We start from the raw sequence: 27,726 nt of genomic DNA, 5'->3' as shown, positions 1-27,726 counted from the left end.
GCTTCAATGTTCCATATTTGAAGTTAGTGTTGGAATACAGCGGGGGCAATTTTAAAGTTATTTTCTGGCAATGTAATTGCAATGAAATATGGTATCTCCAAAAGTTAGCAATGAAAGGGATTGCAATGAAATATGATATCTCCAAAAGTTTTCAAGTTTTCTAAGCAGCTAATAACATACTTAAGGGCTAGATATTGGATGTCCTATTAACCCTGCTTTCTAGATACCACAACATGATGGAGTTTACTGATCCTCTGAAATGAATTTTAGTGATGAAGATAAAGAGGTATTTTAGAAGAGTAAGAATATCAGATTTCTAAGCTCCAACATGATCATGTGGAGAAAATTATTTAGTAGATGAATTCTGTCACCTTAAGTTTTAGTTTCTCTAAGAAATATTATACCTCTACTCAAAACATTCAATATCTTCTCCTTTACTTTTCATCTAAAATCCTTAGCATTAGTTGTTAAGGCCCATTATCATCTGTGCCTTGTTTACCATCCTCCACCCTTTTATCACGAGCCTCAACTTTTAGTATATGCTCTAGCTATTACCAAATTGGTTGCAGTTCTCTAAATCTTATAATACTTGGTTTTGTCCCAAAAACCACCTCATATGCTGCTGCTACCTTTATCTAGGATGTCATGCGTAACTACTTTACCCAAAAGACTACTCCCGTTCATGCTTTGAGATTCAGTACAGGTGATATATCCTCTGGGAAGACTTCCCTGTGTCCTTCGTCCTCCATCTATAAAAACTAACTGAGGTCCCCTTCCTCAGTATTTCCATAGCCTCTCTGTTTTCTTGCATTTTCACATTTAATTTTAACTGATGACTTCTCACCTCAACTATCAAGGAAGCTTCTTGAGGACACAAACTGACCCTCCCTCTTTTTTCTCTCAAGTTTTGGTGATTCTAACTTACCACTCCTTAGCAAATCAGAAGTATTTATTACATATGTATTAAATAGATGTATAGATAGATGGATGGCTTTATATAAAATGTAAGAAAATAATTGATTTAGTATAAATTGAGTGGCAGAAGACAGACTTTCAAAAAATAGAATTAAAAATAATTTCATTTTTTCAAAAGTGGTCTGCAGATTAATTTATTGGAGCATCTTTGTTATTAGTATCTTAAATTCTGAAATTAAAACAATGTAAACTTGATGTTCCTCATATTATGCTGGGTTGCTTCAAACATCTTAAGTTTCTTAAGCATATGGAACTTTGGGTATGGAAATGCTCTATATGTTTGAATGTTGTCACTCACTCATGTAACTTTATTGTTCTTGTTACTTTCCTTAGCTGATTTCTATTGTATTTTTCAGGAAAAAGTGCTATTACACTGACGGGAGGAGCAAATCCATGGGCAGGTTGGTGGGTGATGAATCATTTCTTTATAACCAGTTTGTCATTTGGAAAAAATAGAAGAAGATATTTGATTTCCCATATCAGCAGTTGTAAATTGTAGGAAGAATGATTCTATTGATTTGTTGAAGAGATTTCCAAAATGTCTTATGCCAAACTGAATAACATTTAAAATCCAATAGTCTTTTTGTTACAATTTATCATTGCCATTCTTGACTTCTTCCCATGTTATAATGTTATGGAAGGAGGATTTTAATTGCAATTTAGCATCTTACAATATTTTAATTTTAAAAATATTTAGAAGATGAAGATCGATGGTTAAATGATGACCCACTAGTAACAGAACAATAAACCCAGCAAAGACTTTCTGTATCATTCAGTCCAGTTCTCTCATTTGAAAGAAGTGGTAAAGACTAGTGTTCAGAGAGATGAGGTACTTTACCAAAGCCATATAGCATCTTTTGAGTCGCAGACCCGTTCTTATTCTAACACTCAAAGGTACATCTCTTATCCTAGTATTGAATATGAACTTTTGAGTGGCTTTACTTCAAAATATTACCTATTGTGGTAAGAGTAACTGTGGAAAAAAAGTTAATCAAACCACAACCCTGAGATGGAAGGAACTCTTCCTCCTGAATATTCTTGTCACTATTTAACTGGAAGAAATCAGCTTCCACTTAATGAATGCTCAAATAAAAAGCTTCTTACCCTTGGCAGTTTTCTGCACCTTGCAAAAGAATCAGTTACAAAGATAAAGCATGTGAATGTGGTAGAGTATGCTCCATTGAATAATGTTGCAGATGTATGTTACAAATCAGAATAACATAAAAACTAGAAGAACTGCATAGTGTGAATAATAGGCCATTTGAGGAAATGATTCAATAAAACTAGATTCTTTACTAAAGAAAATTGAATATAATTTCAAACTTTATAAATCAGAATGGGAAAATGTTCATCTCTTTCAAGCATTAATTTTAGGTGTGGCAGTATTGAGTGACAAGAAAGGTAAATTATGGAGAAAAAAACCTTGAAATTAGAATGAATATTAAAGAAATTAGTACTGAAATAGCTTTTCCTTTTTAAACTAATGATGCGCTTCACCCAAGTCACATTTTTCTGTCAGGTTAACATTCTCATTTAGAATGAGCTCTCATTTCCCATGTGGGTATTTGGTCCTGGTCTATGTAGCAAATTTCCAGTCATTTCGCTAATGAAATTAGTCACTAGAATATTATATTATGCAAGTTTGCAACTGCAGGTTTTCTTCTCTTTGCTCTGCATATGCCTGCTTATTGTTGGATGGCTGATAGAATCTCTAGTTTTGCTTCAGTTTGCTACTATAGAATTAGTGAGACTTTGTTACTGCATAATTAGTGGGTTTTCTGTTAAACGTGAATGTTTCTTTTGGAAGTATAAAATTCTATATATTGAAACTGGAACAAATGTCTGTTTATATAAAGTTATCATGACAAATGCATGTAGTAAATCCTAGAGAAACATTTTTAATAAGGTAAAAAAATGTTCTTTTCTCTGTTTTGGTCAAATTTAAAAGTAAATTAGAAAAACAAACACTATTATATGTCATTATTTATCTTTTATGTTTCTCATTTTCTGTGTAAGTTCATAAAATGAAAATTCAGCTATCAGTTATTCAAAATGATTATTAAAATATCTTGAATCTTGCTATAGCCCACCTCTTTTCATTTTACTTATAATAAGTAATTCTCTTTGTTCTGTTTCTTTGTGGATCACGTGGGAAGGACAAGGAATAAATAGAAAAGTAGTCTGTAAAATTATATAACACTAAACTGAAAAAAATTACAAAATTTGTAAACTCAATCTGTAGACATTTGAGAAAGTAAGAAATTGAAATCAAACGTGGCCATTTAGTTTCACTTCTGCTTTTCTTTTCCTGGAGTGGGGAAGGATTTTTCTCACATGCTTGGTCTTGAGCAGTACACATTAGGGGATAATTAATGTACAGGCAATTGTTCAGCTTTTGAAGATCATCACTTCTCCAGCAGGTTGAGAGGAAATTGTTATTATTATTATCACTGCAATTTATTTTTTATTCACAAAGCATTTTCACATTCAATTATTAAAGCATCTTATAAGTGACTCTGCAAGGGAAGCAGAACAGAGAATAGCCAGTTTTGCAGGCCAGAAAACAAAAAAACACTCCTGTACCATCCCCACCCACACACCTCGTGCCCAGCTTTCACAGCTGGTTTGGCAGAGTTTGTGTTTCGGTCAAGTTCTTTTGACCCTTTAATCCTGACTTGTTCTCCATTTTCATAGAATTCTCTTAGCTTTTCTCTGATTGAAGCAAAGAAACCTAAAGCTCTATTTTTACATTATGCCATGATATCTTGAGTTTGCAAAATGTCTAACACAATAAAGGTTTAGTAGAGTGTAGATAATACATTAGATTACATTGGTGGCATGGTGATGGTACTTTTAGTAGTACAAATCATATATTATTATTATTATAAACATTTATTGAGTGCTTACTATATTCTGTGCACTGTGGTGTCAGACATTATTCATTTAATTCTCAAGGTATTCCTTTTCAATTAAGAGAAGAAAAACTGAGTGAGGCTTAAAGAAATTAATAACCTAGATTCTTGTATCCTGGTATTCAAATTCAGGCCAACTATATTTCACTATTAGACTCTGTTTACCCCTTCCTTCACAGGAAGTGTATGTGAAAAGCCTAAAGTGATAATATTGTTTATTTTCTGTTAACATCACAAATGATGGTCTGAAACCACTTTTATTCCATTTCTTTTAAAAATATTTAAAATTCACATTTATACCTACTTTGTTTATGATATTGTCAGAGCTACTAGAGCCTTGAGTACTGTAGCCCATCAGCATCTTCTTTCTTTCTTTCTTTCTTCTTTTTTTTTTTTTTTTGAGACGAAAAAAAAAACAAAAAAACTGTTGCCTGGGCTGGAGTGCAATGACGCGATCTCGGCTCACTGCAACCTCTGCCTCCCTGGTTCAAGCAGTTCTCCTGCCGCAGCCTCCCAAGTAGCTGGGATTACAGGCGCCCACCACCATGCCCAGCTAATTTTTTGTATTTGTCGTAGAGACGGGGTTTCACTATTTTGACCAGGCTGGGCTCAAACTCCTGACCTCATGATCCGCCTGCCTCAGCCTCCCAAAGTGCTGGGATTCCAAGCATAAGCCACTGTGCCCATCCGCCCATCAGCATCTTCTAAGTGTAATTAGAATGCCTCCTTTTATTTGATCCTCCTAGCCTCCTAATGAAGGAGAACAGATGGAATTACTCCCTCTCTTTAGAAATGAGGAAACTGAAGCTCAAAGATTGGAAGTATTTAGCCCAATTTTAGTGACCAGCACTAGAACACTATCTTCCATCTCCTACCCCATTGCTTTTTTCAACTATGCTAATTTTTACAAGCTTGAGTAATTGTGATGCAATCTATTCAATGTTTTCTACACATCTATACATCAGGCTCTCCAGTGAGGTGATATTTTATTACTTTAAAGGCTGTCTTTATAATGAGAAGAAGCAAAATGAACACCTCAAATACTACATATTTATTATTTTAGGCTAGAAAAAAAGTTTTGTTTCCTCCAAAAACAAAAATGACTTGATAAGTAAATGATAACCTTACTTGGCAAAGGAAAAATCCAGACTTTCACATACTAATCTTTGCATTAGGATATTATTTTTATTTCAGATTACACATGGTAATTTTACCATGATAGGCTTGAATGAAATAATTCCTGAGATACAATATTCACTGCCTACCCATTGCTATACTAATTTTTTTCTGAAATTTATGCAGAGTTGGCCAAATAAATATTGATGTGTGTTATATTTAATACTTATCTACAAAAATATTCTCTCCTGCTACTTTGACTTGCTATTGCAGAAGCCAAAAATTTCCCCAGATAGAAACTCATAGTGTGTAAATATTGCAATTGTGTTATTAAACACAGCAATTATTATAGTATCTCTGAATTTAGACTTTCAGAGTCAATCCCTGCAGTCAATATGTTTCTTCTGTTTCTATTTTTCTCTGTAAAATAAATCTGATTTCAATTTCAATCACTATATATATTATAATAGAACTAGGTTATTAGTATAATCTAAAGCTGGAGCCAAAGTATCCTGATGTCAGATTTCCCAAAACATTGTCCAAATGGTATATGCCAGGTGCCTATGCTAAACCCATTACTCAAAGTATAGTCAGTGGTTAGCAACGTGAGTGTCCCTTAAGAGCTATGTAGAAATGTGGAATCTCAGTCCCCATTCCAGGCGCATTAAATTAGTATCTGTATGTTAACAAGATAATCAGGTTATTCCTATGTTCATGAGAATCTTAAAAGTCCTGCAAAGGCTCCTTGTCCCAATGTTTCTTATTGTAAATTGTCAAGTCTAGAATAAAACACCAATTTGCAACTCTCCAGTAAGATCAGCATTACTTTTATTTCCTGAGTGAGGAAACCAAGGCAAGAAGTTAAATAACTTGTACAAGTTTATATGGCTAGTACAGTGCAATAAATTATAACTCAGTTTTGGTTGACTTTAAAATTTTGCTATCTACCACACTTATGACTCCCAGTGCCTCTGAATGTGTCATGGACATTTATTTATTTTCAGTTTCCACTTTTCTAGAGCTACAATTCTGTTTGTTTTAAAAAATTAGGGAGTGATCTATTTCTATATCTGTATAGCTGCATACATGTATACATACACTGTTTTAATAAATATATTTTGCTGCTTTAAAAAAATACTCTTTCCTACCACCATCTTTATGTATCTTGTTTCTGAAATCTTTTCCACAATTGTTTTATTTTTTCATGAAGATAACATAGTTGTCCTGAAAGAGTTTAAACAAATGCAAGATTTGATTTGTTTTGCTATTTTCTTCTTTCATGTGAGAACAGAAGCAATGCATGTTATGTGTGGTGTGTGTAGGTGTGCATATCTCTTTTCAGAGAAGTTTCTTTAGTACTTAAGAGAATTGTAGTGGAAGGTAGTCACAGCTTTGGAATACAACCTAATCTAGTTCTAAAATGTGACTTTATTCCAGGATGCAAACTTATTTTAGAAGAATCAAAAACTGGATGGCCCATAACCCAATGGTTCTTGACAAGTCAGCTTTTCCAGACCTAGAGGAGTCAGACTGCTATACTGGCCCCTTCAGCCGTGCACGAATTCACCAGTGAGTTTCCTTTGTTTTTCATACTGCCTGCCTTTATACCTTTATGATATGGGACTTGTTTATAGAATAAAAATACCTGGGACCATTTTCATTGTTTACCAAATACATCAGAGAACTTACTATTATATTAAAATACACACTTATAAACAACACTAAGTGAATGTTATTAATTCATTATCGATTTGGTGATTTAGAGACACTCAGTAGTGAATAATTAATTGCAAGCCCATGGACTGGTAGTCTAGTTTCTAACACTTTCAAAATAATTACTGTGGTGGTGACTCAGTTAAAATAACAATAATGTTAACAATAATAGGATTACTATTAATTAGCATGTTTGAGTAATAGGTTGTTATAATAAATAAATTATTATAATTGCTTTCAATAAACATATTTATTAATTAAACTATTTTAGTTCAATCTTATCTAACTAAAATGAATGAGAATTTTAAAAGAGATTTGTTGCATGACTCTCTCTCCACCTACCTGCCTACCTACATACATACCTGTTTATTTGTTCATGTATTCATTCAACTAGTATTTATTGTGTTTCTACATCACACAGGTTGTATATATAAAGGAACTTATGACACAGTTTCTATCTTCAGGGTACTCCCAGTCTAACGGGGCAGACAAAAGTGTAAATTTATAATTAACTGGGGTAAACATAAAGATAGCCAAAGGCATGATGTATTAAAGGACTATAGCTGTAGGGCCTACTTTGCTATAGACTATTCTGAATTGACCTATATTCTGGTATGAAAGTTGAAAGGATGGATGAAACAGAATTCCAGACCACCAAACATGTAACACAGGCAGCAATCAATGGGAAAGCCTCCTTTTCCCAATAGTCTATTTATTTTATTACTTATTGTTGGAGGTGTAACAAGAAGCATGCTAATGATATTGGAATGGCAGAAGGAATAAAATTCCAAATGACTGTCGGGTTTAGGGAGAGGTCACAGTTTCATGCAAGCTTTTTCAGCTTTTTGCTGTACTTTTTCAGGACCTTTAAGGATCTGTGATACACCAAATGAAAAACATTCTACTCTTTCTTTTTAAACCCAAGAAACCAGAGTAATCTTTGGAAAATAGCAGCCAGATCATGCAACCGCCTTGCTTAAGACTCTAAAACAGCTTTCCATTTGTACTTACAATACAATTCAAACTTCTTATTATGTACTATGTGAGCATAGATGCTGTAGTTACTGGCCAGCACTGTCACTCCATCTTCTGCATTTTTTCCCATCATTTGGTCACTCCAGCCATACAAGCCTTGGTTCTATCTGTTGGAAGCTCAAGCTTAGTCCTAACTCAGAGTCTTTGTTCTTGCCATTCCCATTGTTTGCCATGCTCTGCCCTACATCTTGATATGACATAGTCCTTCCCATCATTCAGCTCCCACTCAAATGTCACCACCTCTGAGAGACCGGCTCTGAAAACATGACCTAAAGTGCCCTTGTCCCAGTCATTCTCTATGCCAGTACACTATATCATTTTTCTTCATAGAAATTATCTGAAATTGTTATTTATTTTTTACTTATGCATCAGCTATTTCATCTCTCTATAATGTAACTCCATGAAAAATGGAATTTATCTGCTTAAAAATTATTTGTTGAGGGAATGCTGAATCAATTTACTGGTGAAGGAGTCAGGTGGACATTCCTTCTGCTACCTGCAATTCACAGGACCCTGAATTTTGTACATCTAAGTACAGAGATAAGAATACTGGAGGAACTCAGAGTCCAATCAAGTAGACACATGTGCGTATTTACTTAAAAACAAGGCAAAGTAAAGTCAATGTATTAAGAAAGACAGAAATAAAATGCACATTTTGTAAGAGAGAGAGCACTACATCCAAAGGAGAGGATCTGGGATGCTTTTTCGAAGGAAATAGCTCTTTTTGCCAGGTAAAAATATGGGGCAGCATAAGGAGAGAAGAAGGAACAGAGCAAAATCCAAAGGAAAAGAAGCGTGGGATTTTAAGGTGATGATATTATGTTGGTACAAAGTAATCGCATTTGCACAAACCTAATAATTATACAAGTTGACAGATGATTGGGTAAAAGAAGCCAGAGCTGTTAGACATAAGACTGAAGAGTAAGTTGGAATGCAAGTACCGAGAGCCTTGGAGGAAAATAAGAAATTTAATGATGCTTGTAGAGGAAAGCTGTTGGCACACTAAAAGTAAGGGAGTGCTGTAAGAATCAGAGCTGTGCATTAAAAGTCAGGTGGGAAAATGCATGGCAAGTTAGGAGGATGTTCTACTCATAATCTGGAGAAGAGGCATTGAGACCCAGAACAACAGATGGAGAGAGAGAGAGTTTAGTCAGAAAAGTTACACAGTTTGGCATTTGTTTGAATATGGAGAGTGAAGAGGAAGCAACTATCATAGAAGACGTACTAATTCAGGACTACATGTTTGACACAGTGGTGATTTATGACTCACATAGATAACGTAACTAGAAACACGAAGTGTCAAAAGTTAAGCAAGAACCAGAGCACTCCCATTTTGTCGAGGTTCCCAGCATAGTATAAAGTAAATACTGAAACAGACCCTTCCATAACTCTTGGGGTCATGCTTTTGCTCTTACATCATTGGCTCACAAATGGTTCCTCCTTGCTACTCTTACCATGGTGATACTGTCAATCTATTGATTGACAGCATCTCTACTGATGCTCTATTACTGATAGAGCATCAAGGGAAAGGTAGGACGATTGTTCATTGTTAAGGCTGTGAAATCCAGAAAAGCTACGTTGGAAAGCATGGTTTGGGGTATAACATCAATTTTTGACGTGTTCTATTTGGAAATACATTGCTTAAGGTAGTATAAAATGTATGGGAGCCAATTGGCCATCTATTCTCCCGTTCCATGTGAAAAAGAAATAGGAAGACACCTAGTGTTCCTTATAAACTGAAAGAAGATAACAAAATGAATATTTGATAATGCCTTGTATTATTTACAAGTGATTTCTTTTTCTGTCAATTAATTTATTTAAACAGGATGATTTCCCTTCTAATTTACTACACTTCATATGCATTAGCTTTAATGGAACTTGTAACTGTTGCTAGATTCTGTGTTCTGCTTTGAATATTAAAACCAATCCCCTCATCTTAACAGCTTCATAATAAATAATAAGGACACCTTCTTCAGCAATGCTACTCGAAGCAGAATAGTCTATCACATGCTGGAGCGCACCAAATATGAAAATGGAATATCAAAAGTGGGTAAGAACATTAATTAATAATAGAGTAGAATTTGCTGATACTATTTATTCCCAGAATTAATGTTTAACAACTGAAGCTTTGCTTTAATTCATTAAATAGATGTGTATAACATATTGAACACAAACTCTATAAATATTCAATTTTCAGCCTTTTACTAAAATAAAAACACTCTTTTGAGGGTATTTGATCATAGGTATCAAAATGTGAAATGTGCAAATACTTTGAAACAGAAATATTATTTCTTGAAATTTATCTCCCTCAAATAATCAGACTTTTGAATGACAAAATATACAGAAATTTGTTCATCATGGGCTTGTTTGTAATGGATTTATCTGGAAATACCTTACATGTCCATGCTTGGGGACTGAAAAATACGTTAGGCTGTGTCCATGTAAAAATTAAAATTTACTCATTAAAAATGAACGAATTTTTAATGAATTAAAATTCATTCATTAAAATTATGTGACATTTATTCACTCTTATTTAACATAAAATTTTCAAGCATCTATTATACAAAGTACATGACATAAGTCCTATACTCAGGGAGATTGTAAATTGTTTATGAGCTCCTTATTTATCAACTTCAAAAGATATCCACAAACTATAAGTCTCATGTAATTTCATTTCCTAAACTCACATACATAAAAAGACAAAAACTCTAGAAGTTATCTTTTTAGAAGTTACCTCTGGAAGGTGAAATAATAGCTAGTTTTAATCTTCTAAATTTCTTTGTTGTTTAAATGTTTAGCAGTATGCTGCAACATGTGTAATACAAAAGAAAATTGAGAATGTTTCCCCTAGAAAAGGTAAATAAAATGTAAAATTTATATAGAGTTGAGCAGAAAGCAACAGGTAACAAACAAGATATACTTTTAATTATAAGGGTGACAAATAAAAGATGCTTGAAGGGATCAAATGTTAGTCACATCCTAAAAGCCTTGAAAATAAAAAGTTGACAGCCAGCAAAAACTTGCACCAATCTCTACTGATTTTATTAAAATTGAGTGTTATGTAAGTAAAATACACTATGTTTCAAGACAGCCACTTTTTAAAGAAAAACCTTCAGACTCTGTTATTCTTTCGATTAATAATTTATTTATTACTGAGCATTCAAAACAGTTAACTCATACGCCTAAACCTTACCAAAAATAAAGAAATAAATTTAGTAAGTAATTTTTAAGGAAGTGAAAGTAGGCCAGGGTGCAATGGCTCAAGTCTGTAATTCCCGCACTTTTGGATGCCGAGGCAGATGTCACCTGAGGTCAGGAGTTTAAGACCAGCCTGACCAACATAGTGAAATCCCATCTCTACTAAAAATACAAAAATTAGCCAGGCTTGGTAGCAGGTACCTGCAATCCCAGCAACTAAGGAGGCTGAGGCAAGACAATCGCTTGAACCTGGGAGATGTAGGTTGCAGTGTGGTGAGATTGTGCCACAGCATTCCAGCCTGGGTGACAGAGTAAGATCCTGTCTCAAAAAAAACAAAACAAAACAAAAAAAACAATGGAACTAAAAATAACAAAATCCAGAATATAAATTGAAAATGTGTCTAAATGTTAGTACTATATGCTTTTGTGGTCTTTTGAAATAAATATGACATTATAAATAATTATAAAGGCATCATTCCCTTTGTAGAAAATACAGTAAATACAGAAGAATTAAAATTAAAATTATTCCTAAATATAATTCTCACTTATACATTTATACTGTTGATATATATGTGTATATATTTATGTATGTATATACAAATATATACACATATATAAATATACACATACATAAATTAGACTTTTTAGCACCTATAATTTTCTGTTTTTTAAAATTCCATTATGAATATTTTCTCAAGCCCTTACTTTTTGAAAACATTATGAATAGCTGTACAATATTCTGTAATAAAATTCATCAAATCACAATGATTTACTAAGTACCTATTATAATCTATTGTACTGTAAAAATTAAATGATTTATCCATTTTAGATATGTAATTATTTCTAATTCTTTATGATATAAATAATACTGCAACAACAGTTGCTCATTTAGTATCTGTTCTTACCAGGAGTATATGAGAGTGTCCATTTTGCTCCACCCGCATCGGGAGGGAGGAGATTTTAATAAGTGTCTCATATTGCTATTGAGGTTTTTGTGGTTTGGTATTATACAATTAAGTATTTCTCAATACCAGTATATTTTTGAGTTTTTTTTTTTTTTTTGGTAGGGGATGGGGAGGGGGTGGGATATAGAATTTGTCTTCTTTCTTGATCAAACTTCGTTATTTGGAGAAAAACAAAAAGTTGCTTCTGGGTCACATGATCCTAAATAGGTGGGTTAAATGCCCAATATTTTATGATACAATAAAGTAAATCAATGTGGCAACTTGCAAATCTTCATTTATTAATATCATAAGGGCATAAGTAGATCCAGTATCAATCTCTTTCACAATCTCAATGTCCCCCTAGGTGATGTGGCTATGGAAGTCTTTGGGGTTATCTTAAAGTTTTTAATTAATTCATTGTTCCTCATATGTTTGTGTTGCTTCAGAGGAAATTCTTCATTGAAACTAACTCAAGTACTGTCCTTTTCTTCTCTTTGCAGGTATCCGTAAACTTATAAACAATGGCTCATATATAGCAGCGTTTCCACCACATGAGGTAATTTGGAAATGCAGTTTCCATTTTATAAACAAGGTTTTCATGCTCATTGCTTGATCCTGTTGATTTCATTTGAATCTGACTGCCCACTCCCAGGAGAATTTAGTCTGTAGGTGGCCATAGGCCTTCTGTCTCCCCTTTGTAATTTTGTGGCTGTACACTGGCTCCTCTGCCTCAAAGCCCATCTGCAATTTGCCCCATTCTGGGATTCCTAGCCTTATCGGGGACATTCTTTCCTGGACACTACAGCTGCTGCCTTCTGCTCCAGTACAGAGCTCCAAGCTTGATCCAACTTGAGATCCACACCATTCCAAACAGAGCAGATTCCTGGTTTGTGCCTACTACTTTGAAATACCCGAAAATCTAAAACAAGCCCACCCCAAAAACGTATAGCCAAATACCTACCTATTACTTATTATTTGCCAGATCATTACCCACCTACAATTTTTTTTCAATTTTACTTTAAGTTCTGGGGTACAGGTGCAGATGTTACAGGATTGTTATAAACACGTTTTAAATAAAAATGCCTGCTCTAAGCTGCGGTGTGCCCTGTCCACTCTAAATGATATTTGAGCCAACTTTTATTTCCTGACCTCTTTCTTTAAGGCAATTTCGCATTTTAAGATAATAGTGGGATCTTTACAGGTTTCACTTCTGAACTTTCAAAGGCTATCACACTTCTATTTGTGAATTTATGTCTGAGGACTTACAGTATATAATACAAGGCTGAGGAATTTGCAGTCTGGTATGACTAATAGTTGATAAAATGTATTGAATACTTGCTATTTGGCAGTTACCTAAATGTTTTATGTGGATTATCTCATTTATTCTTGCAACAACCCTTTGAGATATACAATACTATTAACTCTGTTTTGTATATAGGTAATTGAGGTATAGAAAGGTTAAATATCAAAGGCACAGTTTTTAGCACAGGAAGCCAATCTCCAATGTTTATATTCATTATGGTATACCTACTTATAGTAAGAATAGACATAATAACAGGAAATATGTTTGTGTATTTCATGTACCAGGCCTTGTGCGTGTATTTTCCCATTATTCTGAAATTAACCTGGAGGGGTAAATCTTATTATTTTCATTTTGCAGATGAAGAAACAAAGCTTAGAAAAATTAAACACCATGTCAAATAGCACATAATAAATGGTAAAGTGTTCAGAATGGCAAACTTAAGGCCCAAGCAAAACCTGTATAGCAAAGGAAGGTTTAACTTGTTCTCTGTGTGGGTAATTTTCTCTACATAATTAGACTGTGTTCTGAAAGTTCATTTGACCGTTTTTTTATGTGAAATTTGGGACTTATTATAAATAAGTTATAAGTAATTATCATCTTCCCACTTGTGTTTGTAATTTGGTTGAAATATTAATATATGGAATAAATACATGAAAAGAATAGAAAATAATGTTGTTGAAATACAAGAAAGTAAATTAGAAGGTCAATAAAGTGAGCTCAGGAATTTTCTGTTGATTTTAAATGCTACTATTTGAGGTAAGAAAGATAAAGCTTATTAGGAGGAAAATGGAGTCATTGGCATTGACTATTAATTTGATTAAAGATAGTTCAAAATTTTATGCTTCCTTTTTTTCTTAGTGAAGGAGACAAGTGTCAATCCCATATTTTTACCTGTAGTTGAAGTTTGTTTTTACTTACAAAAAGGACGATGGCTAGAGGGAAGGATAAGAAATGTCTTGTGGAGTTTAGTATGAAAAGGAAAAATAAAGGAAAAAAGAGAAATACACACACACACTCACTCACACTAATTTGTCCAAGATATTGATAGAATTTATAATTATATCAGAGTGAACAGGCAACCTACAGAATAGGAGAAAATTTTTGTAAACTAACTATCTGACAAAGGGCTAATACCCAGAATCTATGAGGAACTTACATTTACAAGAAAAAAACAAACAACCCCATCAAAGTACATGAAGGTTATGAACAGACACTTCCCACAAGAAGACATTTATGCAGCCAACAATCATATGAAAAAAAGCTTATCATCACTGGTTGTGAGAGAAATTCGAATTAAAACCACAATGAGATTCCATCTCATGCCAGTTAGAATGGCAATCATTTAAAAGCCCGGAAACAACAGATGCTGGAAAGGATGTAGAGAAAGATGAACACCATTGTGGAAGACTGTGTGGCAATTCCTCAAGGATCTGGAACCAGAAATACCACTTGACCCAGCAATCCCATTACTGGGTATATACCCAAATGATTATACATCATTCTACTATAAAGACACATGCACGCATATGTTTACTGCAGCACAATAGCAAATACTTGGAACAAACCCAGATGCCCATCAATGATAGAATGGATCAAGAAAATGTGGCACATATACACCATGGAATACTATGCAGCCATAAAAAAGGATGAGTTCATGTCTTTGCAGGGACATGGATGAAGCTGGAAACCATAATTCTCAGCAAACTAACACAGGAACAGAACACCAAACACCGCATGTTTTCACTCATAAATAGGAGTTGAACAATGAGAACACATGGACACAGGGAGGGGAACACCACACACTGGGGCCTGTCGGGTTTGAGGGACAGGGGAGAGATAGCATTAGGAGAAATACCTAATGTAGATGACAGTTGATGGGTGCAGCAAACCACCATGGCTCATGTGTACCTGTGTCCCAAGCCTGCATGATATACACATGTATCCCAGAGCTTAAAGTATTATAAAGAAGGGGAGAGAGAGAGAGAGAGAGAGAGAGAGAGAGAGAGAAAGAAATAAAATCTGACTAGCACTAGTGGCTGAGGCCTCATATTTTTTGAATGAGGACTTACTCTCTTCCTTAACTTGTAAAAATGGAAGAAACTTTTCCTGGGACTGCATCACTTCTTAAAGCAAAATATATTTTTCTGAACTTTCTGAACTAAAGATTATCAAAATTTTTCTCAGTGATGGTAAAGATATTGTGTTTATTAAAAGATCTTAAATTCTTGACAGTGAAGCCTTGAGTCTAGTTTACTTTAAGTTCAATGGATCCCATTGTATTTTTTAAGTAATTTAGTAAAAGGTTTTTAAGTAATTATTAGACTATTTTTAATGAAAGATATGTAAAGGTATCTATCACATCATTCCAGTGACGGGCTTAAGTTTACCATTTCTGAAGTTTTCAATAAGTTGTTAAATTATTCTGCAAGGGAAAATAGAGTTCTTATTCAGTTCAAATTTAACAAAAAAATAGACTCAAATATATCTTACTTTATCTGCTGCAGGGAGCCTACAAGAGTAGCCAGCCCATTAAAACCCATGGACCTCAGAATAACAGGCATCTATTATATGAGCGCTGGGCACGCTGGGGAATGTGGTATAAACATCAGCCTCTGGATTTAATCAGGTACTGCAAATGGAACAATCATGAAAAGCAAAGTACGCTGTTTGTTGTCATTGTTAGACTTTGAATTATTTATTGTACTTATCAGTGAGGATGCAGGCTACAAAAAACCAACTACACTATAAGATTTTTCAGTTAAAAAAAACTCAATGCAGGTAATTAGTTGTCCAGGGGATGGGAGCGCTGAGAAATCAAACAGGCTTTGCAAGGTGTCCAAGGGATTAGCAACAGTAAAAAATTACTAACACTCCTTAAGGGTGGAGAGAAATTGGAATACAAATATATTACCAGAACCCAGTACCACCATTGCTAGGGCTGCCATCAGAGAGACGAAAGTAAGGAGGAGGGTGGAGCCATGGAGGGGTCATAGAGAGGGAAAAAGGTCCTGGCTTATCTCTTTCTTCTAACTTTGAGTGGTTTAGTACCTCCTGGCTCAACTTAACCAGAAGTAATTTAGAGTAAAACCTGACTAAAATTTCCAAACCAAAAAAAAAGAAAAAAGAAAAGTGTATCTAACAGCAAAGAGGAAAATGACTAACACATGTTTGTATATATTTATTGTTCATCAAAAATCTACTGTATTTCAGGATGCATATTCTAGTAAGTAACTGCCTTCAACTTGAACTAGTCTTGAAATATTGTTGTATTTATGATTTATATCATTTATTTTGATGGAAGATAATTTGTTTTTTATTTTTGGAAATCGTGAAATCTGTATTAATAAGGACTTAATCAACTCTGTGGTTAACTTTAAATATTTACAGAATGAAAGAAAAGGACCATTTATATTATATATGTTAATATTTTAAGCTGTTTATAAAGTATAAGCATCAAGAATAAATCATAGCTGAATCAGTCAGTGCCCCCAACATGAAACAGATGAACACTGAGAAGGGTACTTATAGGGAATTTAATAAAAGAACTGTATACAGAAGCATAAATCAGGGTCAAGGGAGGCAGTGATGGATGAGGAAGCTCCCAGAAACTAGCACAGCTGTAAGTTGCTATCAAACCTAGATCTTGAAGAGGCAGGGGGAGAAAGCATTTGGCAGAACCTGTCAAAATCTAAAACCATAAAAATGATGGGTCATCTGAAACAAGCTATGACCTTAGAAAGAAAGCAGCCATGACCAAACATGGCCCAAGAAGGAGGAAGCCAGGTTAATAAATACCCCATCTCTTTTATCTTGCCCTCTGATCTCCTGCTGGCACATTCAGTTGGTCAATAAGTCCATCAGGAAGCCAGAAGAAAATAAGGAACAAAGCTTATAGAGTCCATAGAGGTAGCCGCCTAGTGCCCATAATGAAAGGAAAAAAGTAGAATGTGGATCTGGAAATACAGAGGGTAAACATCCACCACCAAACCCTTTTAGTTTCAAACTTTAAGTACTTGGGTATATTCAGAGCCAAGATGTTTTATTTCTTAGTCAGGTGATCACAACAAATTCTCAGATTTTATTTTATACAGATGGGAGAATTATTTTAGAGATAGATGAACAGAGTGAAATGTGCTGGTTCATAAAGCGTATCTATTAGGAATGAAAATGAAGTTAGGATTTTCAAGCACGAATTTTAGTGTAAATAATTACACTTACTTAGCTGATTTCACTTAAGATAATGTCCTCCAGTCATCCATATTATTGCAAATGACAGGATCATATTCTTTTTTAGGGTTAAGTAATATTTCATTGTGTATATATACCATATTTTCTTTATCTATGAGGCAGAGAGAAACAAATACTGCATTATCTCATGTATGGGTAGAATCTAAAAAAGTTGAACTCCTAGAAGCAGAGAGTAGATAAGTACTTACCAAAGGCTGGGTTAGAGAGGAGGCAGAGACTGGGGAGGTGTTGGTCAAAGGATATGAAATTTGATTGGTAAAAATACATTCAAGAGATCCATTGTACAACATGGTGACTATAGTTAATAATAATGTATTGTATTATTGAAAATTATTGAGTGTATTTTAAATGTTCTTACTATAAAATAAGGATAAATATGTGAGGTAATGCATATGTTTATTAGCTTCATTTAGTCGTTCCAAAATATATACATGTTTCAAAACATCATGCATGCAATAAATATGTACAATTTTCTGTTGACAAAAAATAAAAACTTGTATTACCGAAATTGAGATGGTGATGAGGCAAATAGGGATATTAAACTATTTATGTGTAGAATTTTCTACAAGGCCCACTTTTCTACAACAAGCAGATTGTCCTAAGAAATGTGACTACTTATTTTGAGTAAGTTGTTCTTAAAACCACCCACTTCTGAGGGCATGATTCTCTTATTGTGTTGCTTCCTATCTGTAGTGAGAGATGGTTTTCAGAGTTGGATTTCTTTATATTCTTTGGTTATGGATGATGGAGAACCATAGGCACAACCAGTATTGTCTCATGCTGAATAAAGTTGTTTTTTAGTAGTAGATGAAAAGTCAGATACAGGCAATTTCTTTTTTTTTAATATAAATAACCATTTCTGGACATGTGTCTATGGTTTTTCCCATTTTAAAAATAAATTTAAACATTTTGTAGCTAAGGCCTATTTTAGTCTCAGTCTGTTTTTCCATGAAAAATATTTGAAGCTAAAAAGAGCACATATTCAAAATCATCAGCTACAAAACTTGTTTAGCAAAATTCTTGTATGGCAATTTTAAAAAATATTTCACAATAGGCATTGGAGGCATTTGTATTTAAAAACAATATCACTAAAGGAAACAATTCTAAAAGCATAGATTTCCACATTGTTTTATTTTACGATAGAAATTATTTCAGCAGCAGAATTCTATCATCGAGTGAAATATGACACAGGGCACAAATATTTAGAAAAAAACAGATAAAAAGAGAGTAGCTATGGTTGAAGTGTGATGAGGAGTTACAGCAATAGCAGCCCCCTCTTCCCCCCTCTTCCTCCCTCTTCCTCCCTCTTCCTCCCTCTTCCTCCCTCTTCCTCCCTCTTCCTCCCTCTTCCTCCCTCTTCCCCCCTCTTCCTCCCTCTTCCTCCCTGCTCTGTTTGGAACACAGGAATCATAGAAGGTTGTGAGTACCAGTGGTCCAAGGCAAGGGCATTTTTCTTTAGCCTCTTTTACTTGTCACCAGCTCCTTCTTCTCCTGACACAGATCTGAAAACTATTTTTACTTAGGTGACAATACTTCAACAAATAATATTGTTATTTCTCTTAACCTTCAACAATGTGTAATTTAAAATACCATTATTGATATCAGTATGATATAGATAATACTGTCTATATAAGCTCAATTGTCTGTGCAACCTTCTGTCATCATAATTATAAAGGTACTCTATTGTGTTAGTAACATGTACTAAAAACTTTGCTCCACCCCACAGAGGAACATTTGTTCAAGAGAACAAAATGTTTTTTCAATACCTGTTAATGTAATAAGTTTCCATTTCAAAGTAGAATATTATTATTGTATAGGAAATGAATGTTCTATTGATCTGTGTTTCCTAGGAGAGATAAATAAAATGAAAAAAAAATGGAGAAATGTTGCTTAACATAGGATTATTCCAGGTCTACACCCAGTAGAATGTGCAAAAGATTTAATTGGCACAACACAGAGAATGAAGCAGAAAGAGAATAGTTTGCAGAAAGAGAAGCCTTGTTAAGGAAATATGACAAGAGAATTTTCTTCTTAGCAAGAATCACTGCTCAGTGCAGTATTTCCAAATGAACTTTAAAGTGCCAATCTTTATTGAAGAAACAAAACTGTGTGTGTTAATTAACAATCTTTAGAAGATGAAGACCAAACAGTAGTAAGGAAGTCAGGAAATTGTCATTTTTTACCAGGCCTTTAGTATCAGCAGTAGGTTAAGTGAAGAAAGAGCTATTGAGTAGTTATTAGAGCTGCCTTATTCCTCTGCCATTTCAATTTAAATAATATTCATCAGCTAGAGGGGAATAAAATTCATTAACTCTCTTAGCATCCTTCAGTACTTCCTGTGACAGGTATTAGTGAAGCAACACACAGGTCAACCTTTTAGCGGCTTACAATCGTATAGGAAGGAAAATGAATGGAAGCATGACCGGTAATTGTCATACATTTTTGTAAGTTTAGGGACAGCATTAACCAGGGTAAATATGGTGTGCTTTGGAAACTGCAGAGTTGAACTTTGTTGAGGAAGGTGTGACATAATGGTGCACATTGTGTCTATCATAAGGGTGTGTGGTTAAGGTGCAGATGGAGATGAAAATCTAAACTGCTCTCAGCACCCACCCAGAGGGAAGAGCTTTTTCTAATTTGCATGAAAGCTATATTGTTTAGAGCAGCTCTGTGATGTGAAGAATGAGAAGGGATGCCAGTAGGAAGGTGGAGAAAAGCAAGAATTGGGTTATATAAAGGCTTCTGAGCCATATTAAGAAGTATGACATATACATAAATACATGTGACAGAATTGCCCCTATAATGAAAACGTTTAAAAATAAACACTATTACCATTATTGGATTCATTAACAAGCAGGAGTATTAGATACTCTAGGTGGAACTGAGGAGGAACTGAGTGTAGCCTCAAGTTTCCATTTGAAATTCTGACTAGGTGTGGCATCAATGTTTGTAATATTGCTTATGTTGCCTTAACTCAGTCTAAGGATTTGCTTTCTCATGCAGGCTATACTTTGGTGAGAAGATTGGACTATACTTTGCTTGGCTAGGATGGTATACCGGGATGCTGATTCCTGCAGCAATTGTTGGCTTGTGTGTTTTCTTCTATGGTTTATTTACAATGAATAAAAGTCAAGTGAGGTAAGCTATTAAGAGATCTATTAAAAATGTTTGGCCTGTCTTCTGAGTGGCCAAATTGTAATGATAATGCTGACTATAAAAAACAAATGGTTGATGATACTGTAATTTAATTTATTTACTGTTTCTATTTTTTTATTTTTTGGTAGGAAGGGAACACTATTATAAAAGGTTATTTTAATACTTTTATGTGCAGACTCTATTGGGTAAGTTCCAAGACTGTTTATGTCAAATTTCTCTTTCCAGTGTATACCACATAATAATTGAAAAATGTGATAGTTTTGTGCAATTTACATTTGCATAACATTTGTTAATCTAGAATGCCCTCTCAATATATTCATCCAAATCATTATAATAGCTATAGTATATAATTTACAGTTTCAATTTGTAATTTACCAAGGCCTTCCAAATACATTGTTTCATCTGCTGTAACTTTGACTACCACCCATAGAGATGCACAGCCCTTTTTGCACATGTGGGAACCTAATATACTTTAAGATGTCTAAACAAAACAATTATACCACATAAATCTTGCTCTCAGCAGCCTCCTGTACTCTCCTGAGTTCATGACAGAACATAACATACTTTCTACTTTATTATTACTCTCTGGAGGAATAAATATTTATAAATTGTATTTAGCATCCACTTAAGATATAGAGATGGCAATGAAATTGGATTTAACAAAAGTTAAACGTGTATCAAAATGGTGATGCCTCTATTAAAGTGACTTAAGATTTGGAAACAGGAATAATACATTATTATTTAGCAAGGGCAAGAGTCACCCTAGCATTAAATAATCTTAACATCAAGTTCTATTTAATATATCACAAGCATATTATCAACTTTAATTTTATATGATCAAATTCAAAATGTGAAAAATATCTCTCTTCTTTCTTTCAAAACTGAATACTTTCTTCTCTTTTGGTCCATCTTTTAACCATGGCCTTGCTACTGGATGCTAAACATGACAGTTAACGCTCAAGTTATATTCTTCATGAGATCATAGAAATTAATTTCACTGAATTTTCGTTAACAAATACGTGTATGTATGTATGTGTATAGCAATTTTGCTTTAAAACAAAACACCTTTATTGTCCTAGAATTAAATCCTATTCAATAACCAAGTTGCTTGATTTGATATCTCAAGCTCCCCTTATTCTTCATGAATGTTAAATGATAAATATCATAAAAACAAAGAAACACATACTGCTCAAACCCATTTGATCTAGTCATGGGTTTATTTCAGAGCTTTGCAAACTCATTACCATCTTGCAAGGCAGCTTCTTCCTGAACAAAATTTTGCCCGCCAGAAACGTCCATTGTCCTTTTGGTCATTTCCCTGTATTCTGTTGTATCAGTAACATCTGGAGCTCAGAAGAAAGGTTGTGGTTTAGAGTTACCATGAATTGGAGAAAAGTAAACACTCTTTTAAAATAAATTTTAAAATATGTAAAATGATTCAACAGCTACTGTTCAAGTTGGTTCTGTGGAGAACATATTAACAACATTTCAGCATATGATATAGACTTCCCCCCTCCACCACTACAAAGCTGAAATGAACAAAAAAGAATGAAAGGAATAGATTTGCTGTTTCTATTGATTTATATACCAGTGGAGTAAATTGGGCTTTTTTTTTTTTTTGTATGAGATAATTATTCTTTAACCTTTAGTACAAGGAGTGTTTTAAAAAGCATTAGCAAACTCTTTTCTTCAGTGCTCTATGGTATTATATTACTCCCACTTCCATCACACTATAATTAAGATCCTGTCAGACTTTCTATTCTAAACCAAGATAAGCAGCACTGAATATCTTGACTCAAAATTTGGGGACTGAAATTTTCCATTCAAGGTGTCAGACATGGTTGAGTTGTAGGTGTTATCATGGTGGGTGAGGGAAGGAAAGCAAGCTCTTATTTTGTGTTGACTTATGTTAGTACAATTTTATTAACCTCTTTTTGCTTGTTGCACTGTAGAAAAATGTTCCAAAGCTTCAGATGTGGCTCTATCAATTATGTTTCTACCAGCTATGTTAAATTAAGGTCATGTTTCTTAATTGCCCTGCACTTCATCATAGAAGTAACTAACAATCCAGTTTTAGATGACTGTGTATACATACATGTATATATTTATATGTACACACTGGTCTTACATAGTGAAATATGGCCATATCTGTGCCTGGGAAAAGATACAGGAATTTGAAAATGAACAGACAGGTACATGCGGACTGTTTTTCCCTGGGTTTCAGGAACCAAGAAACAGCTGAAACCCCAACTCCCTGGCCTATTCTTGCCTCTTCAGTATCAGAACTCACCAATAAATTAATGTGGTTCTCAATGTTGACCAGATTTTTAAAAGTCATTGCTTCTTGGAGGATTTCCAAGCCCTCTCTTGACACTATCCTTAGTAATAACAGTTTCTTCCATTTATGAAGTACCTGAATGTGTAAAGTACATTGTAAAAATTTTAAATCTAATATCCCAGTTAGATATCAGCATTTAAAGATGAAGAAATTGATCCTTTTAAAAAAGTGATTTGATCAGGAGACTATATCTAGTAAGTGTTCAGTTAAGTTTCCAACCTATTTCTGTTTTTTTAATTATCAATAATATTAACAATTTTATAATTAATATATAATTAATTACACAACTAAATTAATCATTGTTTTATTAATTTAGATTTAATTATCAATGAATTATTAATAAATATTTATTAGCGATGAGAACACAGTGTGAAATCTACTTCCTTAATAAATTTTTAAGTGCACAAGACAGTGTTATTGACCACAGGCACAATGTCGTACAGCAGTTCTCTGGAATTTATTATTCTTTTTTTTTTTTTTTTTTTTTTTTTTGAGACGGAGTTTCGCTCTTGATACCCAGGCTGGAGTGCAATGGCGCGATCTCGGCTCACCGCAACCTCCGCCTCCTGGGTTCAGGCAATTCTCCTGCCTCAGCCTCCTGAGTAGCTGGGATTACAGGCACGCGCCACCGTGCCCAGCTAATTTTTTTTTTTTGTATTAGTAGAGACGGGGTTTCACTATGTTGACCAGGATGGTCTCGATCTCTTGACCTCGTGATCCACCCGCCTCGGCCTCCCAAAGTGCTGGGATTACAGGCTTGAGCCACCGCGCCCGGCCATTATTCTTATATAACTAAAATTTTTTATCCATTTCACCCTCCATTCCTTCCTCCCCCTAACCAATGGCAACCACCATTTTACTCTGTTTTTTATGAGTTTGACTATTTTATACACCTCAAATAAGTTGAATCATTCAGTATTGGTTCTTCTGTGACTGGCTTAATTCAGTCAGCATAATTTCTTCCAGGTTTATCCATGTTATCACATATGGCAGGATTTCCTTCTTTTCTGAGACCAGATAATATTCCATTGTACATATATACCACATTTTCTTTCTTCATTCATCAACCAATAAACATTTGGGTTGTTTCTGTATCTTGGATATTTTTAATAGTTCTGAAATAAATGTGGGAGTGCAGACAGCTCTTCCAGATTATGATTTCATTTCTTTTGGTTATGTATTCAGAAGTGGGATTGCTGAATCATGTGGTAATTCTATTTTTGATTTTTGAGAAACCTCCCTACTGTTTTTCGTAACAGTGGACTATTTTAGATTTCTACCAGCAGTATACAGGATTGCAATTTCCCCACATTCTCACCAATACTCACTTTTCTTTTTTAGGTATAGTAGCAATCCTAACAGGTGTGAGGTGATCTTTTATTGTAGTGTTGATTTGCATTTCTCTAATGATTATTTCTGATTTTGAAAGCAGTGATTTATCCATAATGCCCTACTGCTTTTCCTTACTCCTAGTTTCACACTTTTCCTAAAAAATGTGTACCACGAAGCACATATGTTATCTTCTATTCTTCGTCACGTTCGCTGGATTATAAGGAAGCATCAGGACCCTCAAATGAGTGGGTCCAGACATCCACCCCCATATAGAAAACTTTCTTGCTACATTTATCTTTAATTGGTAGTAATGACTGTTTCTTTGAAATCACACTTGATGTGTATATTTAGCAATAAATAAATACAAAACAAAAGAAAGCTACAATTTGAGTGGTTGTTTAGATGGCACTGCAAAAGAAATTAAGAAACTCTCATGTTGGGCACTCTCCCTCCCTCTAGTGGTTAAGTAAAGTCAACGAAACTTGTGATACTCTTAAATACCTTATTTTAGACTAAAAATTGTCAAAAGTTGTTTGATGTTTTTTGCGTATCACGTATTAAGTTGAGTTTTGTATAACCTTCAGAAAATTAATGTAATGATTCCGGCAGTAAAATTGGGACCCAGTCTAATGGTGGGAATTCTAGACTTCGTGCTTGAATAAATCTGGGCTTTTGATTGATCCCACTTGGAAATTGAGAAAGATTACGTCACATAAACCAACTTCAGTACCCTTTTAGCGTAAGATTCTAGTGCAGGACAAATTGTATCATTTGTGAAACAATAAATTTTTAAAAAAGCTCATTTCAATTAATTTTTTAAGAAATATGTTAATAGTTCTTATTCCTACAAATTAGTAGTATTGATATAAGAGGAGATATAATCTTCTCTTTCTTGTTTTTTAAAATGTATATTTTACCTGCTTTCTCCTACTTTATATAGACATCCTGATTACTAGTAAGGTAAGTATGAAAGTAGAAGTATAGACCCATTCCATCATCATGATCAGTAATAAATTATTACTTGATAGAAAAGTTCCCTTAAAATATGAAACAAACTTTATCTCTCTTTTAGATATAATTGATGAAGAATTGGATGTACAATCAGAAAAACCTAAGCTGAGGGTCCCTGAAGTGTCTCTTGCTAGCTCTATAATCTTGAGCAAGTTCCTTAAATTGAACATTGTTACTCTCTTTTTACTGGAGATAATTGCCATTACCTGAGATTGGAGTGAAGACTAAACAATTTGACAGACATGAATTTATCTTTCCCCACTGTAAAGCATTATGTTACTATGTGATATCATTACTTACTCTTGATCCCCTCTTTGGCTTGAGATTATATACATGTCACACTTGAAATACACATTGAAATGCACATGCATTCTTTGTTTTTTTGTTTTGTTTTGTTTTGTTTTTGGTTCAAATACAAATGTGTAAAAACAACAAATCTTGCTGTAAACATTGCCGGTTAAACTTGTGTTAAGAGTTGAATTTCCAGACACATTTTCTAAAGCCTTTAAATTCCTTTCAACATTTCCAGAGAAGATTTAGTTAAAGACAGTTAATTCATGGGATACTAAATGAGAAAGGGCCATTTATGAGAGGAAAGGGCTCAAAACATTCTTAAAATAAGTTGCTGAGACCTGTGAGTCTATGAGGCTTTTCGGAAATTGTTATTGATGTGTTAGTGCTGTCACAAAGTCATCTAGAATGTATGCTGAGAGGTTTTTTAAAGGCAGTGGGCATAAAACTGAAGAGATATGTCATAGGGTTACATTCTAATAAAGAACATATTTACATAAATATAAACTATGGCATGTCATTGTGACAGTGTATGTGAAGGCACTGCAAAAGGCCCCCCAAAACAAACAAACATAAAAAAACAATTATTTTAATCTGCAATGAACATTCTGCACCAACAATATGTACTGCAGTGGGTGTTATAAATTGTGTGGTCACTAGACTTGAGAAATCCAAATAGGTTTTATTCCAGCTCAGCCACTTCCAAGCCTGTAAGTTTGGCTAAAACTTTATCAATATACCTCACAAAATTATTCTGAGGCCATGAAATCATGTATAAAAGTGTCATTGTAGACAAAGTTTCACCAGTATCACACAAATGTAAAATATGGCCTGTTATCATTACAATATCTTGACAGCATTTTCTAAAATAAAAGAAGCAAACCAAAACTTTTGCATCACAAATATTCTGAAGTGTTTGAGTTGGAGTCACACCACAGTCTAAAAGTTCTTCCTTACTTGCCCACTACTCCCCACTCTTCTCATTTCTTCTTTTCCTCTCTGCCTTACTGCTTCCAACAGGATTTGCTGTAGGGACTAAGTGAATTCCTAGTCATAGTTTCATGCTATGTTTTTCTTTTTTTCTCAAGCCAAGAAATTTGTAAAGCCACTGAAGTCTTTATGTGCCCTCTCTGTGACAAGAACTGCTCCCTGCAGAGACTCAACGACAGCTGTATCTATGCCAAGGTGAGTGTGGACCCTTGCATTCTCCTCCCTGAGCTGTACTAAGAACCAGGCAGTAAGAAGTCCTTCAGCCAATAGCTTTTTACCAAAGTTAAGTGTTCTCAAGAGTGTCAATGATCATAAGCACCATTGACTACTGAATAAAATGTCAGTCCGTTGCAATTACAAAGCAAGTATACTTTTATTTGAACATTTTGGTCATCCTTTGTTTTTGTAACTGATTTTTGCCACCATAGATAAACATAAACTTGCACTTGTAATTGTATATAGTTTCTTTTTAGAAAACAAATGGTTACTTCTATTGCTACTTACTAAGTTTGTATGTTACATGAAAACTTATGAAGTTAAAATACTTCTACTGGTAAAGAGAAAATGAAATAACATACCAAAAATTCCCAAATTGCTGCCTATTAGAATTACCTGAAGGGTTTTTAAAACCCCTGAAGTTCAGGTCAAACCTAGGGCAATTAAATCAGAATATTTGGTATTGGAACATAGATATTGGTATATTTCAAAATTTTCTGGGTAATTTCAATGTCCATCCAAGTTTAAGAAACACTGAATTCTGCATTTTTATTTTTGTTTATAAAACAGTTCGTAAAAAATATGTCATGAAGTATAATTAACATGTAATGAAATGTACCTATTTGAAGTGTATGAATTGATACATTTTGTTATACATGTGCACCTGTGAAACCATTAGCATACTCAAAATAATGAACATGTCATCTCCAAAAGTTTCCTGACATCCTTTTAAATCCTTGCCTCCCTGACCTTCCCCTGTGCTCTAGCAGTCAACTGCTTTGTGTCATTATAGATAAATTTGTATTTTCTAGATTCTTGTGTAAATTGAATCATGTATGTATGTATAATTTTCTGGCTTCTTTCACACAGCATATTTATTTTGAAATTCATTCATACTGTAGCATTTATCAATAGATCATTCATTTTTATTGCTGAATATTATTTCAT

At 34.1% G+C, this 27,726-nt stretch overlaps 1 protein-coding gene across 3 annotated transcripts in view; it reads left to right on the top strand.

Moving 5' to 3' along the window:
- ANO3 (anoctamin 3) overlaps positions 1-27,726 on the top strand; it is a 429,363-nt gene that overhangs the window by 314,045 nt on the left and 87,592 nt on the right. For all 3 annotated transcript variants that reach the window (XM_021665048.2, XM_064365095.1, XM_064365094.1), the window contains 7 exons: positions 1,332-1,376; positions 6,441-6,572; positions 9,695-9,801; positions 12,394-12,449; positions 15,701-15,822; positions 20,448-20,582; positions 26,661-26,757. In XM_021665048.2, the coding sequence (XP_021520723.2) occupies positions 1,332-1,376; positions 6,441-6,572; positions 9,695-9,801; positions 12,394-12,449; positions 15,701-15,822; positions 20,448-20,582; positions 26,661-26,757 (694 nt within the window). The remainder of the gene's footprint in view (positions 1-1,331; positions 1,377-6,440; positions 6,573-9,694; positions 9,802-12,393; positions 12,450-15,700; positions 15,823-20,447; positions 20,583-26,660; positions 26,758-27,726) is intronic.

The sequence above is a fragment of the Aotus nancymaae genome, unplaced genomic scaffold, assembly GCF_030222135.1.
Source record: "Aotus nancymaae isolate 86718 unplaced genomic scaffold, 86718_ANA_hifiasm-v0.15.2.pri h1tg000059l, whole genome shotgun sequence".
In the NCBI taxonomy this organism is placed as follows: domain Eukaryota; kingdom Metazoa; phylum Chordata; class Mammalia; order Primates; family Aotidae; genus Aotus; species Aotus nancymaae.
The sequence above is the reverse complement of the archived record's forward strand: the minus strand, read 5'-3'. Positions and strand labels throughout refer to the sequence as shown.